Source organism: Acipenser ruthenus, chromosome 49 (genome assembly GCF_902713425.1).
Source record: "Acipenser ruthenus chromosome 49, fAciRut3.2 maternal haplotype, whole genome shotgun sequence".
In the NCBI taxonomy this organism is placed as follows: Eukaryota; Metazoa; Chordata; class Actinopteri; order Acipenseriformes; family Acipenseridae; genus Acipenser; species Acipenser ruthenus.
In genome coordinates this window covers 6,560,203-6,577,047 of record NC_081237.1, presented here as the reverse complement: position 1 = coordinate 6,577,047, position 16,845 = coordinate 6,560,203, and the positions used below count along the sequence as shown (strand labels likewise).

General features: G+C 37.6%; 1 protein-coding gene across 14 annotated transcripts in view; it reads left to right on the top strand.

The window, feature by feature from the left end:
- LOC117966212 (epidermal growth factor receptor substrate 15-like 1) overlaps positions 1-16,603 on the top strand; it is a 36,417-nt gene extending 19,814 nt beyond the window's left edge. For 6 of the 14 annotated variants that reach the window (XM_059014791.1, XM_059014789.1, XM_059014790.1 and 3 more), the window contains 5 exons: positions 1,058-1,140; positions 3,626-3,764; positions 4,372-4,392; positions 9,571-9,776; positions 14,300-16,603. In XM_059014791.1, coding sequence (XP_058870774.1) covers positions 1,058-1,140; positions 3,626-3,764; positions 4,372-4,392; positions 9,571-9,776; positions 14,300-14,446 — 596 coding nt within the window. In that variant the 3' untranslated portion in view covers positions 14,447-16,603. Of the gene's footprint in view, positions 1-1,057; positions 1,141-3,625; positions 3,765-4,371; positions 4,393-9,570; positions 9,786-14,299 lie in introns of those variants that run through there. The other 8 variants (XM_059014796.1, XM_059014795.1, XM_059014797.1 and 5 more) reach the window with 5 other exon arrangements.
- The last annotated feature ends 242 nt before the right edge of the window (positions 16,604-16,845 follow it).

The window sequence follows — 16,845 nt, the reverse complement described above, 5'->3', positions numbered from 1 at the left end:
ATAACAGCAGAGCTCTTTTTATATCCCTTTTGGATTTAAGTACTGCTAAAAGGTTCATTTGTTTACTTTTGAATTAAATAAAAATCTTACTGCAAGTTTTTTTTTTTTTTGTTTTTTTTTTTTTTTTCCGAGCTTAAGAAGCTGCCCAAGCATTTCTTAACATGTGATACAAGACTTATTACTGTGCTGTGGGCCAGCGAGGTTTGTTTAAGCTGAAGTGCATAGTTCAAATACTTTTAATATTAGTCCTTTTCTTCTGCAGCGGTAGTTACACCCTACAAATGAGGAACAGTCAAAACATAACCAGATCTATACCGTTTTGAAAACTAATGAAGTTATGAGAAGTTATTCCATGATATATTCTCAGTCGGTAACACCATTCTTTTCAGAGTAGTAAGTGACATTATTGGCTGAAGGCTTTATCTTGGGAACTGCTTTAGAATCTGAATTTGAAGTTCCTTTCATAGGCACATTTTTCTGAGTTTCTTGGTCTGATATATTTAGGTTAGTTTCCCCCTTTGTGGGGGATGTGTAAAGTTATATACAGAGGATACTACATGATTTCACTCATGACAAAGGCTGTGGACAATCCTCCCCCATTTGTGCAATAAGCACAGCAATTCATGTGTAACCATGGTGTATTATGTTTGTATAACAAACAAAAAGGGTTGATACCAGGAGGTTCCCGGTTCAAATCCCACTCAGCCACTGACTCACTGTGTGTGACCCTGAGCAAGTCACTGAACCTTGTGCTCTATCCTTCGGGTGAGATGTAAAACAAATGAGGTCTTATTGTAAGTGACTCTGCAGCAGCAGTTGTTGATGATGCATAGTTCATCCCCTAGTCTGTAGAATCGCTTTGGATAAAAGCGTCTGCTAAGTGACTAATTTTAATACAGTAATAATAAAGTAAATATCATGACCCTAATGCCTACGTTTCAGTTTTTGAAAAAGAAATCTTTTGGAAGCAGGTGGTTTTCCTTTCTTGTGTAGGAAGTTAAAGTCCTGCTGAGCTGTTAGTCGCTGTTGTAACTTGTTATTTTATTTCTGACCGTAGATCCGTTTGGAACGCTAGACCCGTTTGGTAGTAGTGCCTTTGGAAGCAGTAGTGGGTTTGCTGACTTCAGTCAAATGTCAAAGGTAAGCTGGGGGTCCTCCATATAAAACATATTGGCATAATTTTTTTTTTAAAAATCCATCCTTGTGCATCGGCACATTAAGTTCTGTAAACTGCTTTTATCTATTTGTTTTATTTATTTTTCTGGCTGATTGTCGTTTTTGTGTGCCATGCACAAAAATCTTTTTGTTAATTGACAAGGGTAGCGTTTTTAAGGGAGTGTGTTAATTTCGTAAGAATGCTTAAATCAGTTATTTTCATTTTTCAGTGTTTCTCTGTGGTCTTTCTCGGCGCTGTGTGGTGGACTTAGTTTCAGTTTGTGTGAGAAGTCTGTAGGTGTGTAAGAGTCGAGGGGAAAGCTTGCTTGAAAAGCCTTGAAAGGTCTTGAGAAACACACACACACAGTACATGATAGCGATAATTGAGCTGAAACCCACGCAGTGGTGAAATGTACAGTGCCTTGCGAAAGTATTCGGCCCCCTTGAACTTTGCGACCTTTTGCCACATTTCAGGCTTCAAACATAGAGATATGAAACTGTAATTTTTTGTGAGGAATCAACAACAAGTGGGACACAATCATGAAGTGAAACGAAATTTATTGGATATTTCAAACTTTTTTAACAAATAAAAAACTGAAAAATTGGGCGTGCAAAATTATTCAGCCCCTTTACTTTCAGTGCAGCAAACTCTCTCCAGAAGTTCAGTGAGGATCTCTGAATGATCCAATGTTGACCTAAATGACTAATGATGATAAATAGAATCCACCTGTGTGTAATCAAGTCTCCGTATAAATGCACCTGCACTGTGATAGTCTCAGAGGTCCGTTTAAAGCGCAGAGAGCATCATGAAGAACAAGGAACACACTAGGCAGGTCCGAGATACTGTTGTGGAGAAGTTTAAAGCCGGATTTGGATACAAAAAGATTTCCCAAGCTTTAAACATCCCAAGGAGCACTGTGCAAGCGATAATATTGACATGGAAGGAGTATCAGACCACTGCAAATCTACCAAGACCTGGCCGTCCCTCTAAACTTTCAGCTCATACAAGGAGAAGACTGATCAGAGATGCAGCCAAGAGGCCCATGATCACTCTGGATGAACTGCAGAGATCTACAGCTGAGGTGGGAGACTCTGTCCATAGGACAACAATCAGTCGTATACTGCACAAATCTGGCCTTTATGGAAGAGTGGCAAGAAGAAAGCCATTTCTTAAAGATATCCATAAAAAGTGTCGTTTACAGTTTGCCACAAGCCACCTGGGAGACACACCAAACATGTGGAAGAAGGTGCTCTGGTCAGATGAAACCAAAATCGAACTTTTTGGCAACAATGCAAAACGTTATGTTTGGCGTAAAAGCAACACAGCTCATCACCCTGAACACACCATCCCCACTGTCAAACATGGTGGTGGCAGCATCATGGTTTGGGCCTGCTTTTCTTCAGCAGGGACAGGGAAGATGGTTAAAATTGATGGGAAGATGGATGGAGCCAAATACATGACCATTCTGGAAGAAAACCTGATGGAGTCTGCAAAAGACCTGAGACTGGGACGGAGATTTGTCTTCCAACAAGACAATGATCCAAAACATAAAGCAAAATCTACAATGGAATGGTTCACAAATAAACATATCCAGGTGTTAGAATGGCCAAGTCAAAGTCCAGACCTGAATCCAATCGAGAATCTGTGGAAAGAACTGAAAACTGCTGTTCACAAATGCTCTCCATCCAACCTCACTGAGCTCGAGCTGTTTTGCAAGGAGGAATGGGCAAAAATTTCAGTCTCTCGATGTGCAAAACTGATAGAGACATACCCCAAGCGACTTACAGCTGTAATCGCAGCAAAAGGTGGCGCTACAAAGTATTAACTTAAGGGGGCTGAATAATTTTGCACGCCCAATTTTTCAGTTTTTTATTTGTTAAAAAAGTTTGAAATATCCAATAAATTTCGTTCCACTTCATGATTGTGTCCCACTTGTTGTTGATTCTTCACAAAAAATTACAGTTTCATATCTTTATGTTTGAAGCCTGAAATGTGGCAAAAGGTCACAAAGTTCAGGGGGGCCGAATACTTTCGCAAGGCACTGTACATAGTTTCCACTGTTCTTTTACATAAGGTATGTTAAGTTTTGTTGGTGTGTTACAGTTTGAGCCTCTTTCTGCGGTTTTTTTTTTTGTATTTTTTTTTAGCGATATCTTTGATGCAATTAATTCAACTTTTGTATAATTAACAGTGGCAATGAACGATTAAAAATAAAACGCACACAGCCGGAGTGTCCTTGTAATCTAGCTATTAGAAATGAAATTGGATACATTTGTATGAAATCAACAGTTTATCAGATTATACCCAACTGCAATATGGATGGTATATAGGAGGCAAGCAGTCTATGAAAAAAAAGTTTTCTTCATTCCTGGCAGAGTAGGACAGGCCCGCTCATTGCATACGGGGCCCCATTTTGAAGAATGACCCGAAAAAGAACCCCAATCCAATGTTATTTATGCTTTTATACAGAGTCAGACGTCTCATGCAGACCCCTTTGCTTCCTCATTTGGTGGCCAGGAATTCTCTGAAGATCCTTTCAGGGGCAAGACTGACATGCCAGCCCTACCACCCAAGAAAAATGTACCTCCCAGGCCTAAACCACCCAGCGGTAAGTTTTAAATGCAGTGGTAGGTAAAGGCCACATTGGGGGGAAAATCCAAGCAACATCACTTGGCACTATAGAAGGTTTGACCTTTGCTAATGTAAATTATAATCGTATTTGTCTTCACTTACAATACAATTCACATTTCTGACATTGATACGCTTTCTAACAAATGATACGCTACAAGCTGTGCAGTTTTTGTTACTGCGAACATTGTGTATGCCTAAATCGTATTGTATTTTTCTATTATCCTAAAGCCTTGTTGGCAGTTATAGCGAAGGCAGATGTACATATGTGTCAATATATTTTTAGCTACACTGCGGTGCAAAAGTCTTTGGGGGAGTGGGGGGAGGCTTTGAGTAAATTGTTGATGCTGATAACAATCGATTATACTGTATATAACTCCTGAATGTGTCTAAGACTTGCACAGCAGTGTATATCTTGGGAACCAATATCCAGATGTCTTGACACTTTTAATGTGGTGTATCATCTATGTGTTAAGTAACGTACTTTTTTTTGTTAATTCTTCATCTTATGAAACTAGTTATCACAGATGGGAAGGTTCTGCTTAGTTCAAATTCTTAAAAAGCATTTTATTTTGTTGTATTTACAGTTTTTTACAGAACAGTAGACTGTAAGTATTATGCTGTTGCACTGATGTCTAAAGAGGGGCGTGGTTTGGGAGAAGCGAGTTGTGCTTAAACAACACTAGAATATCGATAGTCAGCGCTGCATGTGCAGCTGCAGAACTAATACTGTTTTGCTGGGTGTACCTTGATGTTTGCATTTGTACCGTGCTAATGTAAACGTTGCTTAATACCACAAATGTGAGGAAAGAAATGCCATTAAGAAAAGTAAATGTATAATTTCCTCTTTAACCATGGGATGCATTATACACAGCATGTACTTGCGTTGTCCCATTAGCTGAAACTTTAATATACAATTTAAAATCAGAAATGGGATAAGGGGGGCATTGAGTTGTGATGAAGAGCGATCTGGACTTTAATAAAATGTAGAGAATTGGCTCAGATTGATTCCTAAAGTTAAAGACATAAGCTGATTATGCCTAGCAGTGCCATAAAGCCATAGACAGTCACTATTCAGGCAGTAACAAACAAAACAATTATGTCTGCAGTGTTAAAAGAGTTAAGTAAAATGACGCTGTCATTTAAAAAAAAAACAACTCAACACTGTTTACAGGTAGTATTATATTCTTACTAGAGGTTCAAATAGAGTTCACATGCTAACTGACGGATGCCCTCACACCAAGCAACAACATTGTTTTGTTGTTCACAAGCCACTCTTGCCCTTGCAGATTTTGAGGTAAGAGGTAAGAGCTGTTGATTTCAAATCGGGGCAGTATTATGAGGGCAGCGGTGGTAAGGTTCAGGAAGTCGGTGTAGGTGTTCATAAACTGGTTGATAAGCTGAACTCAGAGCTGTGATGTGCTAATATTGGGATCTGCTGTGTTTTCTCCACCCTTGCCCACTTCCTTCGAATGCAGCTCTGTGTTCAGTACAACGTGGCTTTCTCAGCATCGCTATCTGCTAAATTCTGCCCTGACCAGTGTTTAACCTTTTGACTTTTTCTTGATTAAAGGATGCTGCATGTCGCACATCTTTCAACTTTTAACCTCTGAGAAAAATAAAATCAAGTGGTAGATGGTAAATGATACACAAGACAGTGTACTCGATTTACTTTCTTTTTTTATTATTAAAAGTGATATGAATTTGATCATTTTGTTAACTTCCAGCCCAATTTTATATGCAAATAAGGCCTGTCAGCTATTTCAAAGGCTCTAATGGATTGTTAGTGGTCCAGTTAGTGTATTTTAATTACAGGTTTGATTTCAAAACGCTGTGAAACTTTTTCAATTTCCTTAATTCTTACTGTTTTTTGTGAAGCTGATGTGGTATTTCCTTGAACAAATAATACTTCTAAATATACACGCCTTGGAAGATGTGTGATCCGTGTCCCATGCCATAGCAATTCTTTAAAAGCTGCAATAGTTTACCACTACAGAATTCACAGAACTGGTGCGTCGAATTAACACGTTTTAAATTTTTAAATAGCCAAGCTCAGCACTGCCATGAGCCTGTCTGGATCATGAGAAAAATGCAAAAAAAAAAAACAAAGACCATAGTACAGCCAGTAGTAGTATATATATAGATATATAGATATAGATAGATAGATAGATAGATATTCTTTGCTATGCAAAGGACATTTTCCACTCTGAATTTTTTGAATGACATTGTCAGAATTTGGTATTAAACATTCATGGGAGTTAGAAATGCAAGTGTTCATTAATTCCTATCAGTTGTAATTTTAGACGGTACCTGCCTAAAAGATGTATAAAAATTTTTTTTAAAAAAAACATTCTGATCGTCTGATCATTTTCATATCAGAATTCAGATCTACATTTTCCATCATCTTCTGCAATGGTGGCTGTTACACGTTGTTGCAGGGAAAAAAAAGATTGCTTCAGCAATTAGCTCTGCTGTAAAAAGCAAGTCTGTTTTCTCATTACACTTAAATAACAGCTTGATTGACTAAGTGGTTAACACCTATTCTGATAAGCGCTGCCCCATGTTCCTTTCCCACGCCTGCCTAAGGGTGCCATCTTTTTTTGTTTTTTTCTCATGATTGAGTTACAGCTACTCTCTGCTGAACCACAGTATTTGTATGCTTTTAAGACACTATGTGATAAGCCTGAGCACAAGGCTGAAGTTATTCTGCAGGAAAGCAGATGATAAATTAAAGTTAGATTCTCACTGGTACCACCTACCAAAAACTCATTGCTAAAACCATGCTGTGTCCTTAGCAAGTACACCAACTGAGACTGATCTAGTGTTGCTGTAAAAAAAAAAAAAAAGATTTAAAAATGTGTTTTCTATGATATTAACATAATTTAGATGATTTATTTAACAAATGTAAAAAAATAAGCTACAAAATGATATCCCAAAAGTCTACCGGAAGCCATAATAGTAATACATTATTTCATGTTAGATTTTGAAAGGTCACATTTTTCAATTGTCAGTTTTTTGTGAAGTATATGGAAAACTACAAAGCGGTATGCTATTCGATATGCTAGTGCAACATTATTTCATTTGACTTTATGAAGCAAAATGTTCTATAGGGTGATGCAAAACATTTGGCCTTAGCTGTACTTCACTTTTCTTACAGTTTTCCTTTAAGTTCTGTCCTGTCAAAGATTATGCATTCCATTGCTCATCCCTGTTAAAGGAACCTTACGTTTTTGTAAACCTGTTGCAGCCGTTACGTCAACTAATATGTCATAAAGCATTTATGATGCCGTCTTCGTGTTTGTTACAGAAAAACTAACGGTACCTCTCACTCTGATTTGTGACCTCAGGTTGCTGCCGTGTTGGGGTTGTGTGACTTTAAGGTTTCGGGATGTTAAAGATGTAACGCTTTGAGATACTAGCTTCATGCTCTGTACGCCACAATATTCTCTAGTTCTGACGTTGGTATCGTACATAAAAAATGAAACGTGTTCTGTTGGTAAATTTACAAATCCATTTCTTCATTGCTACATTGTTTTAACCTCAGTCATAACAATATGAATGCTTTGTAAGATGTAGCAATGACTACAGTCAGAGTATATAGATATGATATTTTGCATTTGCATCTTATGAGTTGAGTGGTTTGAGTAATTTCCCCTGTTTACAAGCTCCCAAAATGAATTAAGAAATAAGATCTTTTTTTTTTTTTGCTGAAAGATGTGCTCAATGCATATGGTCATAAATATGAAGAGAATAGATACACACATTTTTCACACTACATCGAATTGAAAACAATATAAAGATGCACTGTTCATGTTTTTGTGGCAGCGACCCTTAATGTGGTGACGGTTTTATTCTTGTTGTTTTTGTTTAAATGTAACCTCCACAGTGGGGTTTTGGTGCACCACTAGGGTAGCTGCTGAAAGCACTGTGGCTTTCATGGCAGGACGGTGCATGTTAAGTGAAACTACAAACATGGTTTATCTCTGGTGTGCTCGAGAGAAGCACTGAAGCTGTAAACAAGCTTGTGCCCTACGTGAAAAACTATATGTAAAACGCGGGGAGATTTGTAATCGGCTACCAGTGCAACAATGTTGCACAAAACCTTTTCCTTCCACATTTTTTGACAGCATTTTTTTTTTTTGTGAGAATGCACTATAATAGGGGTGGCCAGTCATGGTCCCAGAGGGCCATTCCACTCCAGGTTTAACAGGCATAATTAATTACTTCAGGTACTGCATGGAGGTTTAAGTAGTTCAATTAAACAATTTAGAACAGGGTTGGAACAAAGACCAGGAGTGGAAGGGACCACTTTGGACACCCCTGCTCTATTAATCTGGTTTAGGTTTAAGATAACTAGATCAATGGAAACCAGACAAAGTCCAAGACTACTCCCTTGCTTCCTTAGAGCACAGTCCCTCCTGGTCAGACTTTAAAGCATGTTTGCTGGGGAACTGGCATTGCCACAGCTTGTGGTATCCTTGTTCTGTGCTCAGAAAGAGAGGACTTTAATACCCAGCGTCGCAATCTTGCCTCCTTCATCAGAAGCATTAAAAAAAAATAGTGACACTGCAGCCGAGTTTAAGCTTCCATTATCCAGAGGTCAGGCAAACGTAAATGGGAAAGGATGTGGTGTAATGCAGTGTTATGTCACAACTGACAGTACATACTTTAGTACATAGGTGGCATGGTGTTTGGGAATTGTAGCGAGTGCTAAAATAGCCTGCATGATGACTTTATAAGTCCAATGTTGTCAGTGGTTTGTTTGAGCTTCGTTAAGTAGTTTTTGAGATTAGTTCATTTGCTTTAATCTGACGTCTTTTGGAAGCGTTTATTTTGTGTGATGAACTAACCGTGCATGTGTGGCACCTACATCATTTGTAAAGAACATATTTTAAGACGACAGAGCTTTTACTGGAAGGCATCGTTTATACGTTGCAGCAAGAAACGACTTGGCTAAGTTGTTTCCGTTCCGTTTTTTATACCATTGTTCTGTTCCTTTCAATAAACGTGTCCTTGTAAAACATGTTCCATTTTGTTTGAATCGTGCTTTAGCTTGCAAATACTCTCGGTTTTTAAAGAAAAGATCTGAAGCTGAGATAGAAAGATTACACAAGGCATGGATAGTGTGAAAAGGGTTTATCTTTATATCGTCATACCAACACCTTGCTGGTTACTTGACTGTATACGGCATGCAGGGCACACCAGATAAGTTAAACAGCCTGTTGAAACCAATTAGGTGATGTTATCGGAATGAAAATGCTGTCACCTACGTCTTTCTCACTTATTTCTCCATTCTGACCACATACAGCATATGTATGTATTCTAGGCCTGATTTTCAAAAGGTGATCTAATTACAAGCATTTCTTCCCCTAATAATTTAAGTAGCCTGACAAACATGAAACGAGATTTAGGTTTTGCATGCAATGCAGCATGAGAAGGCAATATTTAAACAGATACACGATGCTGTTAGTATCATAATTACATTTTAGTCTAATGTGAGAAATAGTGGAAGTTTAGGTGGTGTTTCAGAATGGTTGTACATCTTTGAATTTCAGTGTCGGGGGCGATTGGTATCCACATGATTTAAATTACCTAATAAAAAAAAAGTTTAATGCAAAAATGCATGTGTGGTAAGGATGTACAGTCACGACAGAGCAGAGCATCTTTAGCAATGAAAGCAATAATCCATATTCCATCACTGACTCGCTTCCAAGTTGGGGGGGGGGGGGGGGTCGGTGGGGGCGCCTTTTGGGGGAAATAATCTTTCTTCTTTCTAAACTTTCTAGGTAAAAGTACTCCAGTAAACCTGCCTGGGTCAGGAGATTCCTCCAAGTCCAGCGACCCTTTCCAGCCCTTTGGCGCTGAAGACAGCGACCCATTTCAAAATAAAAAGGGGTTTGGAGACCCATTTAGCGGCAAAGATCCTTTTGCTCCTTCCTCCTCAAGTAAAGCTTCTAAAGACTCTGCCTTGGGTTTTGCAGACTTCAGTTCTGTAAGTTGAGTTCAGTGATACTCTCTGTCCAGCCCACCCTTTTGCTTTCTGCTTATAGTGATCATTATTTAACTGAGAAATCTATAGCAGAATGCATCACCAGCTTCTATGCCTCTCTGCTGCGCCTCATGCTGGCCACCTTCATGCTACAGACATAGCTTTTTAGTGAATAACCGATTCCTCTCAGTTATTTCACACACCAGAATTAAAACAAACAAACAAAAGCTTGCCAGGACGGGGCCAAAAGCTACCTTTTCATAAGCAATTCTTCTGCAAGTGGCAGTAGCTCTCAAACACATTTAAAAAAAACACTTTAATTGGTAACGCAAAATTTAAACGAACAGGCAATCTGATTTGACATCTTTTAGTGAGGGAGTCGTTATACTGTGTTACAGCAAACGAGATCAGGTTTTCATTTTCTTGCCTTGCAAATATAGGGATTTATTGAATTGTGATTCTTTTTCAACAACCACTACAAACGCCCCAGTGTGGCAGTGGAAAACCTGTTAAGGCACAAGGTCCTGAGTCCAGTACATTAAGCTCAGGTCCATTAGCAAGTACTTTGCTTATATGTATATCCTAATTTCATTGAAGTGCCTTGCAGGAAAGCAATTTATTAATATTTATCTAATATAATAAAATAACAGAGATATGACCCTCTCCAAGGGACAGTTGTAATTAATTAGTTATTTAAAACTTGCAATGTTGGTACTAGTTTAAAAGAACAGACAAAACATAATAATAATAATAATAATATTATTATTATTATTATTATTATTATTATTATTATTTATTTTAATTGCTTCATTCCTATCAATATCTGAAATCTCGCTATACTTAAATGCTTCTAACAGTTTGCGGGTGCTTGAAGGACAGTTTTAAACAATTAGGCTGCTGTTATGAGGTATGCTTCAAAACCATGCCGGCAATCTTGAACATGCACAGCTTTGAAAACCTCCAAGACATTGTAGACAAACTAGGGTGTCCAAATCTACTGTTCTTTCTCCCTCGTACAGAAGTCTTTAGACCAGAGTGCTGGAGAGAGATGTTGAATACTCCCCTTTGGGGTGTCTTCGTAATCAGAAGGCCGCCTTGGTTATTCAAGATGAGTTTGGCAGTGTTTCTAAGGGCTTGTGTTTCCTTGTCAAGTTGAAGAACTGACTGGATCCCATTCCCAGGACTGTTCCTGTACCGGCTTTGTTTTTGTGTCCTAAAATAAAGCAGCACAGAAAGCTGTATGTTACCCATAGAAACACGTACTTTTGGACATTGAATTTGAACACAATTGCTGCGCTGTCTTGAGCAAACTAAATAATAATAATCAAGCACAGATCATAATTGCAGTGATCATCAGGATTAGAGAATGTTTTAAAACGTCACTGATTAAACTTTGAGAGCTATAGTTTCTACTCCTTTTAAGATACTTGCACAAGAAGCAGGAAGCCTACACTCATAACTGACGATACTATCACAGCTATCAGTGTGTTGTTTATATATATATATATATATATATATATATATATATATATATATATATATATATATATAGCTAGCTCTGCAGTATCTGATGCTACAAATGCAAGTTTTTAGTGAACTTGTTTTTCAAAGAACAGCTTTTCGGTGGTGGAGAGTTAGTTTTAATCTTCAGACAACTGTGTGTAGAATTTCTTACGATGGCGTGGGCATTTGAATGCCCTCCGCATTGGTTTTTGAAGATGCCTCATAGCAAGAAGCCTGCTGATTTGTTGACTTTGGTAGCAGCAGTATCACTACTCAGCTCTCAGTCCTGAGGTTACAGAGCATGTTATTGGTGTGCATTCCAGTATCATAGCAAGCAGACCCATTTTGTTTTATTCTTTATCGGTCTCCTTGATATTCTCTGCTGTCTTTCTGTTGTCGTCACATTGCATGGCAATTAGGATTTGGTTGCTTGCTTTACCATTTCTGACTTCTTGGTTTAATGTAGGTAAGGAAGGAGGGGAAGTACTAAAATGGTTATTTTTCATGACCCCCCCCCCCCGCCCCCCCCCAAAAAAAACAAAAAACTGTATAGATATCACAGGCCTTTTGTCTAAAAATGTACAGGTGCTGAAATGTATTGTACAGTTTTTTAATAAAATACTCCTAGTACTGGGAAGATATGCTAATACATATCCCATATCCATATGTTAAGGGCGAAACCCGGTGGTCTGGCCAGTCTAGTTTTGCCTGGGCAAATCTAGTTTCACCAAGGTCTTCTGGGCGAATCCCGAAGTTACCACTTTTTTTCGGCACTTGCCTGCGTCCTATCGGGCAAAATCTAGATTGGCCCAGAACTTGAAAAGGACAACTGGGCGAAACCTGTTTTTTCAACAGTTTTAACTGAATTTTGGGGCTAGTCCGGACGAGTCTAGTTTTGTCCAGGGCTTCTAAATCGATGCTGGGTGAATCTGGTTCGCCCATGCCATTAATTTGGGTAAGTCTAGTTTCACAAGGCCCAACCGTCTCAATGACAGAAACAGAAAATCCCATTAAATTACCGGATTGCATTATTTATTCTGATCCAAGGATTATATTATCCTTGTTCTGAACCAGGATGGTTAAGCAAATCCTCCAAAGTAAAGACCGTGGCCAGTAGCTGTCATTGCATGTAGAACTGTACTGTCCCATCAGTGTGTGTGTGTGTGTTTGTGCCATAGAGGCTTCTGTAGATTACTGTAGACACCTGTGTGTTAAATTCTCATGTGGTGGTAATAGTTTATTTATTTTAGTTCTTTTTTTTTACTTCCATTTTGTTTTTGCTGCATGTCATTTTGTCATGTCCTCTTTTGCATCGTGAATAATCAACTTTTATTTATGTATGTGGATTGATTTGATTGATTGATTGATTGATTGATTTGGTTTATTTAGGGTATATTTTAAATGTTGTATGGACATTTTTTTTTCCCTTAGGGGGTTTGTTTTTAGTGTTTTTTTTTTTTTTACATTTTTTTCAGGAGTGGGAAAGAAGGTAAGATTTAAAATAAATGAGGTAATACAAAAACGTACACATTGCTACATTTTACTATACACTGTCCTTCAGCTAGTATTGTGTACCTACACAAGGGTGAATGCATATGTCCTCATTATTTTTATCAGAATAAATACTGATTAAAAAGGGATATATATATATATATATATATATATATATATATATATATATATATATATATATATATATATATATATATATGACTGAAAACACGGTGCACAACCAGTTTTGTTAAATCTTCTACCTTCTATTTTTTTGCACTCCCACCAGACTTACTGATATGATGCATACATTTCCAGTATATTACCTTGTATAAACTGTACCTGTAGAATTACATACACCAGTAATACCTATTACTTCATTGCTTATTGTTTATCACTTATTTGAATCATAACTCGTAACATTGTCGATTTTTATTTCTTTTCTGTTAAATTTGAATAGAGTTCCCTTTTTTATTCTCTGTTAACAAGCATTTCCATACACTTGTTTTAAGTGCCTGCATGTGCTCTTGAATTGGCAGAAAACTTCGTCTGTACTAAATCCTTGTCACCTCCCCCCCTTTATGTCTAAATCATGCCGTTACGTTGCTTGTAATTGCAGCAGAGGTCTGCCTGTTTCACTTAACATCTAGCACTGAACTTGGCAGCTATGGGTTGATCTTATTGGAAACCAGAGCTGTATTCTCCTACTATCAGGCAATATAAGAGACCGTCAACGCCCTCCTGAAGCTCCTTATAAACACGACCACTCTGTCAGACCCTTAGCCCATACGTGGAGCAGCTCTCTGCTTGGACTGTGCTGCTCGTTCCGTTTGGTGGTCATGGTGGAAGGATTCCCAAAGCAACTCAGGCCTGATGTTACCGAATCACTGTTAAGACTAATTGATTAAGGGAACTGTCCTGGAGAGAGAAATTAAATTCTGAGCTCATCAATGAGATCAAACATGAAAGTACAAGTTTGCATTATTTCTCTCTTTCTTTTTTTTTTTTCTCTGAAAGGAATAATAATACATAAATAAAGAATGTAAATAAAATAGACCAATAAACGTAATCATTTTTCTGGGTTGTTTAAACTACACTCTTCAGAATCAGGCTGGCCGAGTGTAAATCGTAAAGGCAACTCAGGGTCCTACAGGTGTATTTTGTCATTCAAAATTACAACCATAGCAATAAAAATTATTCATTTCTTGACACATTTTATTTATTCTCCAGGACCATTGCCTTAAACAAATACAAACGCAGAACTATAGAAATATATAGGAAATGCATGGACAAGTGTAATAAGTGAGTAGTCACCGATATGTGTTAATAATGGTCATTTTAGAATGCAACCCTAAAGCAGTGCTATGAAAAACTGACACTACTTCTAATTAATTGTCGTGGTGTTTTCATGTGGATACAAGTTAAACCGTTGGTGCTTGGCTTTCGATAACACAATATTGCGTAGTCTTTTGTTTGCAAGCTAAACCAACATGTTGTTTTAAAGAAGCAGTTTTTTTTTTTGTCTCTCCCAGCTTGGAAATGAGGCCCAGCAGCTGGCGTGGGCGAAGCGGGAGAGCGAGCGTGCGGAGCAGGACCGGTTAGAGAGGCTGCGCAGACAGGAACAGGAGGACCTGGCGCTCGCCATCGCTCTCAGCAAGGCAGAGATGTCAAACGCATGAGCCGCTCGGAGCCAACGCATCAACCTGCAAAGAGAGAGAAAAAACTCTTTAATATGAACGATATCGGACTCTCTCTCTGTGTGTGTGTGTCAAGAGTTGAATAACAATTCCTAAGTGAGCTGAAGTCTAAAAAAAAAAAAGATTTTGGTTGATTTTATTGTGTTTAGGGAGGGTGGTTGGGTGGGCTTGGGAATGAAGTGATGCTCTGTAAATGCACTGTATAAACCTGTATCATAGACATTTAAGGCCAATTTATTTAAAAGATATAGAAACTCAAGTAACATAAACTGGAAGGCAGGGGTTTGGGTTTTGGGGGGTGGGGGGCTTCTCAAAATAGATCGGTGTAAGGAACAAGGTCAGGATTGAAAGTGCTTTTGGTTAAATTGTTTAAAAGTCTGTTATCTGTAAGTTGACAGCAGAAAATCTAAAGTAGTTTCCTTGACAGATTACAAAAAATTTTTTTTTAAAAAAAAACTGGAAAGTGATTCACATAATTTGCAAAACAAAAAAATACTGGCATATCTATTTATTTTACATTATTAATATTTAATTAATAGTGTGTTGTTTTTTTTGTTTTTTGTTTTTTAATGCTTTACACTCCCAAGGATTTGACTGGTTTTCTTAAGAGATCCGAACTTTATCTTTTTATTTGATTGGGGGCACTGAACGATGTCTTTTAACTCTCTGTAGTACGAGGGTCAGTAAGCACAGGCTGCAGCTGAGTTCTTGAACATTATTTTGTATCGGACTGTTTCTGATTAACTCAGATATTTGGCCAAATACTGTGTACCAACCAGGCAAGTAGCTCCTGTTGTTATTTTCTAGATGCTGTTCCATTAAAAAAAAAAAATAATAATAAAATAAAGGAAATCGATGGCAAATAAGGGAAGTTTGAGCGACAAGACATGTTTTATGTACATGAGTTCATTTGACAAGGAACAACTAAGGCTTACCTACTCCAAAACAAAAAACAACCTGTTCAGAAACCGATGTCTACCTTGTTACTGTGTGGTGTTCTCCAGCAGTGTCCAGTATATGTACCATAAGCTGAAGGGTTCTTGATAATTCATTGTCATGGTTGTATCGGTTCAGTTTTTATTGAATTGCAACGCAAAAGAATAGCTGTGAAGTAGCAAGTTGCTGCCCCTGTGAGGTCTTGATAATTTTAAGATGTATTTTTAATTATTTTTTTTTTTTTATGGTTGGTTTTTAGTAGTATCGTCCTTGTTAGGATTGCTGTACCTCAATACCCTGTGCTTCATAGCAACAATATTTTAAGCTGTTCATTGACATATCAAGTTTCAGAATTAGTCAGATTCTGAGAGTGACATCTGATGCCCTTGAATTATTATAAAAGTTTCTCATGGTTTAAGTTCATGCTAATGTATTGTATATATCTTCTGTTGACTTTCTAATCTTTGTGGTGTTTTAATCACAATCCCCCTGTAAGCACCCCTTAGGTTTTGTGCACTTTCCTACATAAACTGGACACTGTCTTAGATACATAAAAGGTGTTTCGTGGTATTTTAGGAGACTCGTTTTCAGTCTTGTGTTTCGGTAACTTCGCAAAAGGTGTAGCAGTTTGGATTTCAGTTGTTGCCAACCCCAGTGCCCAAGATTTTAATTAATATGAATATTAATTTGAGTCATTATTTTTTTTCTTTCCATAGTGCAGTCCTTTCTTGCTTTTAGTGTTTACTGCCGAATGCAGTATTTTGTAAAAGTAACAAACGCACATTCCATTTTGTAACAAATGTGCATTACCTTAAACAACATTTATTCTAACTGCCAAAAACAGGGTGTCTACCAGACTCTGACAGCACTTGTTGTTTTAAATGATCTGACTTTACGGGGATTTGGCAGCGTATGAAATCTAAAGCCTAAAGCATTCCCAAATATCCTGTTTCACCTGCCTTGGTCTTATTTTATGTATAGAGAAAGGGAGTACGAGAAAAATATAAATAAATGTTGGAAAATCCAAGCTGTGTTACTGAAATGCATTAAAGGTGTTTGCGGATTGTGTACATTATGTTAGTTATATTTGTCCTAAAAAATCTTGGTGTAACTTAAAACATTTAAAAAGGAGATGAAGGCTGGAATTCCAGCCCACTGTACATGGTTATCATTTTAATATAATAAAAATAAGGTAACATTCCAGGTAAGGTAAGTTGTCTTTCATTTCTTCACAGCAAATGATTTATGATGTGCCAGTAGAATCTCAGAGGACCAAAATAGGCAGTTTCAACACCATGAAAATACCATTCAAATTAGTTTTAGTATCTTACAAAGATATATAATTTTTTTCAGATGTGGTGGTAGCCTAACTTTATACCGTGGTATGAAAAAAATATACATATAATTACAGATCTTTGGCTGTCCTCCGGTTGAAGAAGTAGAAA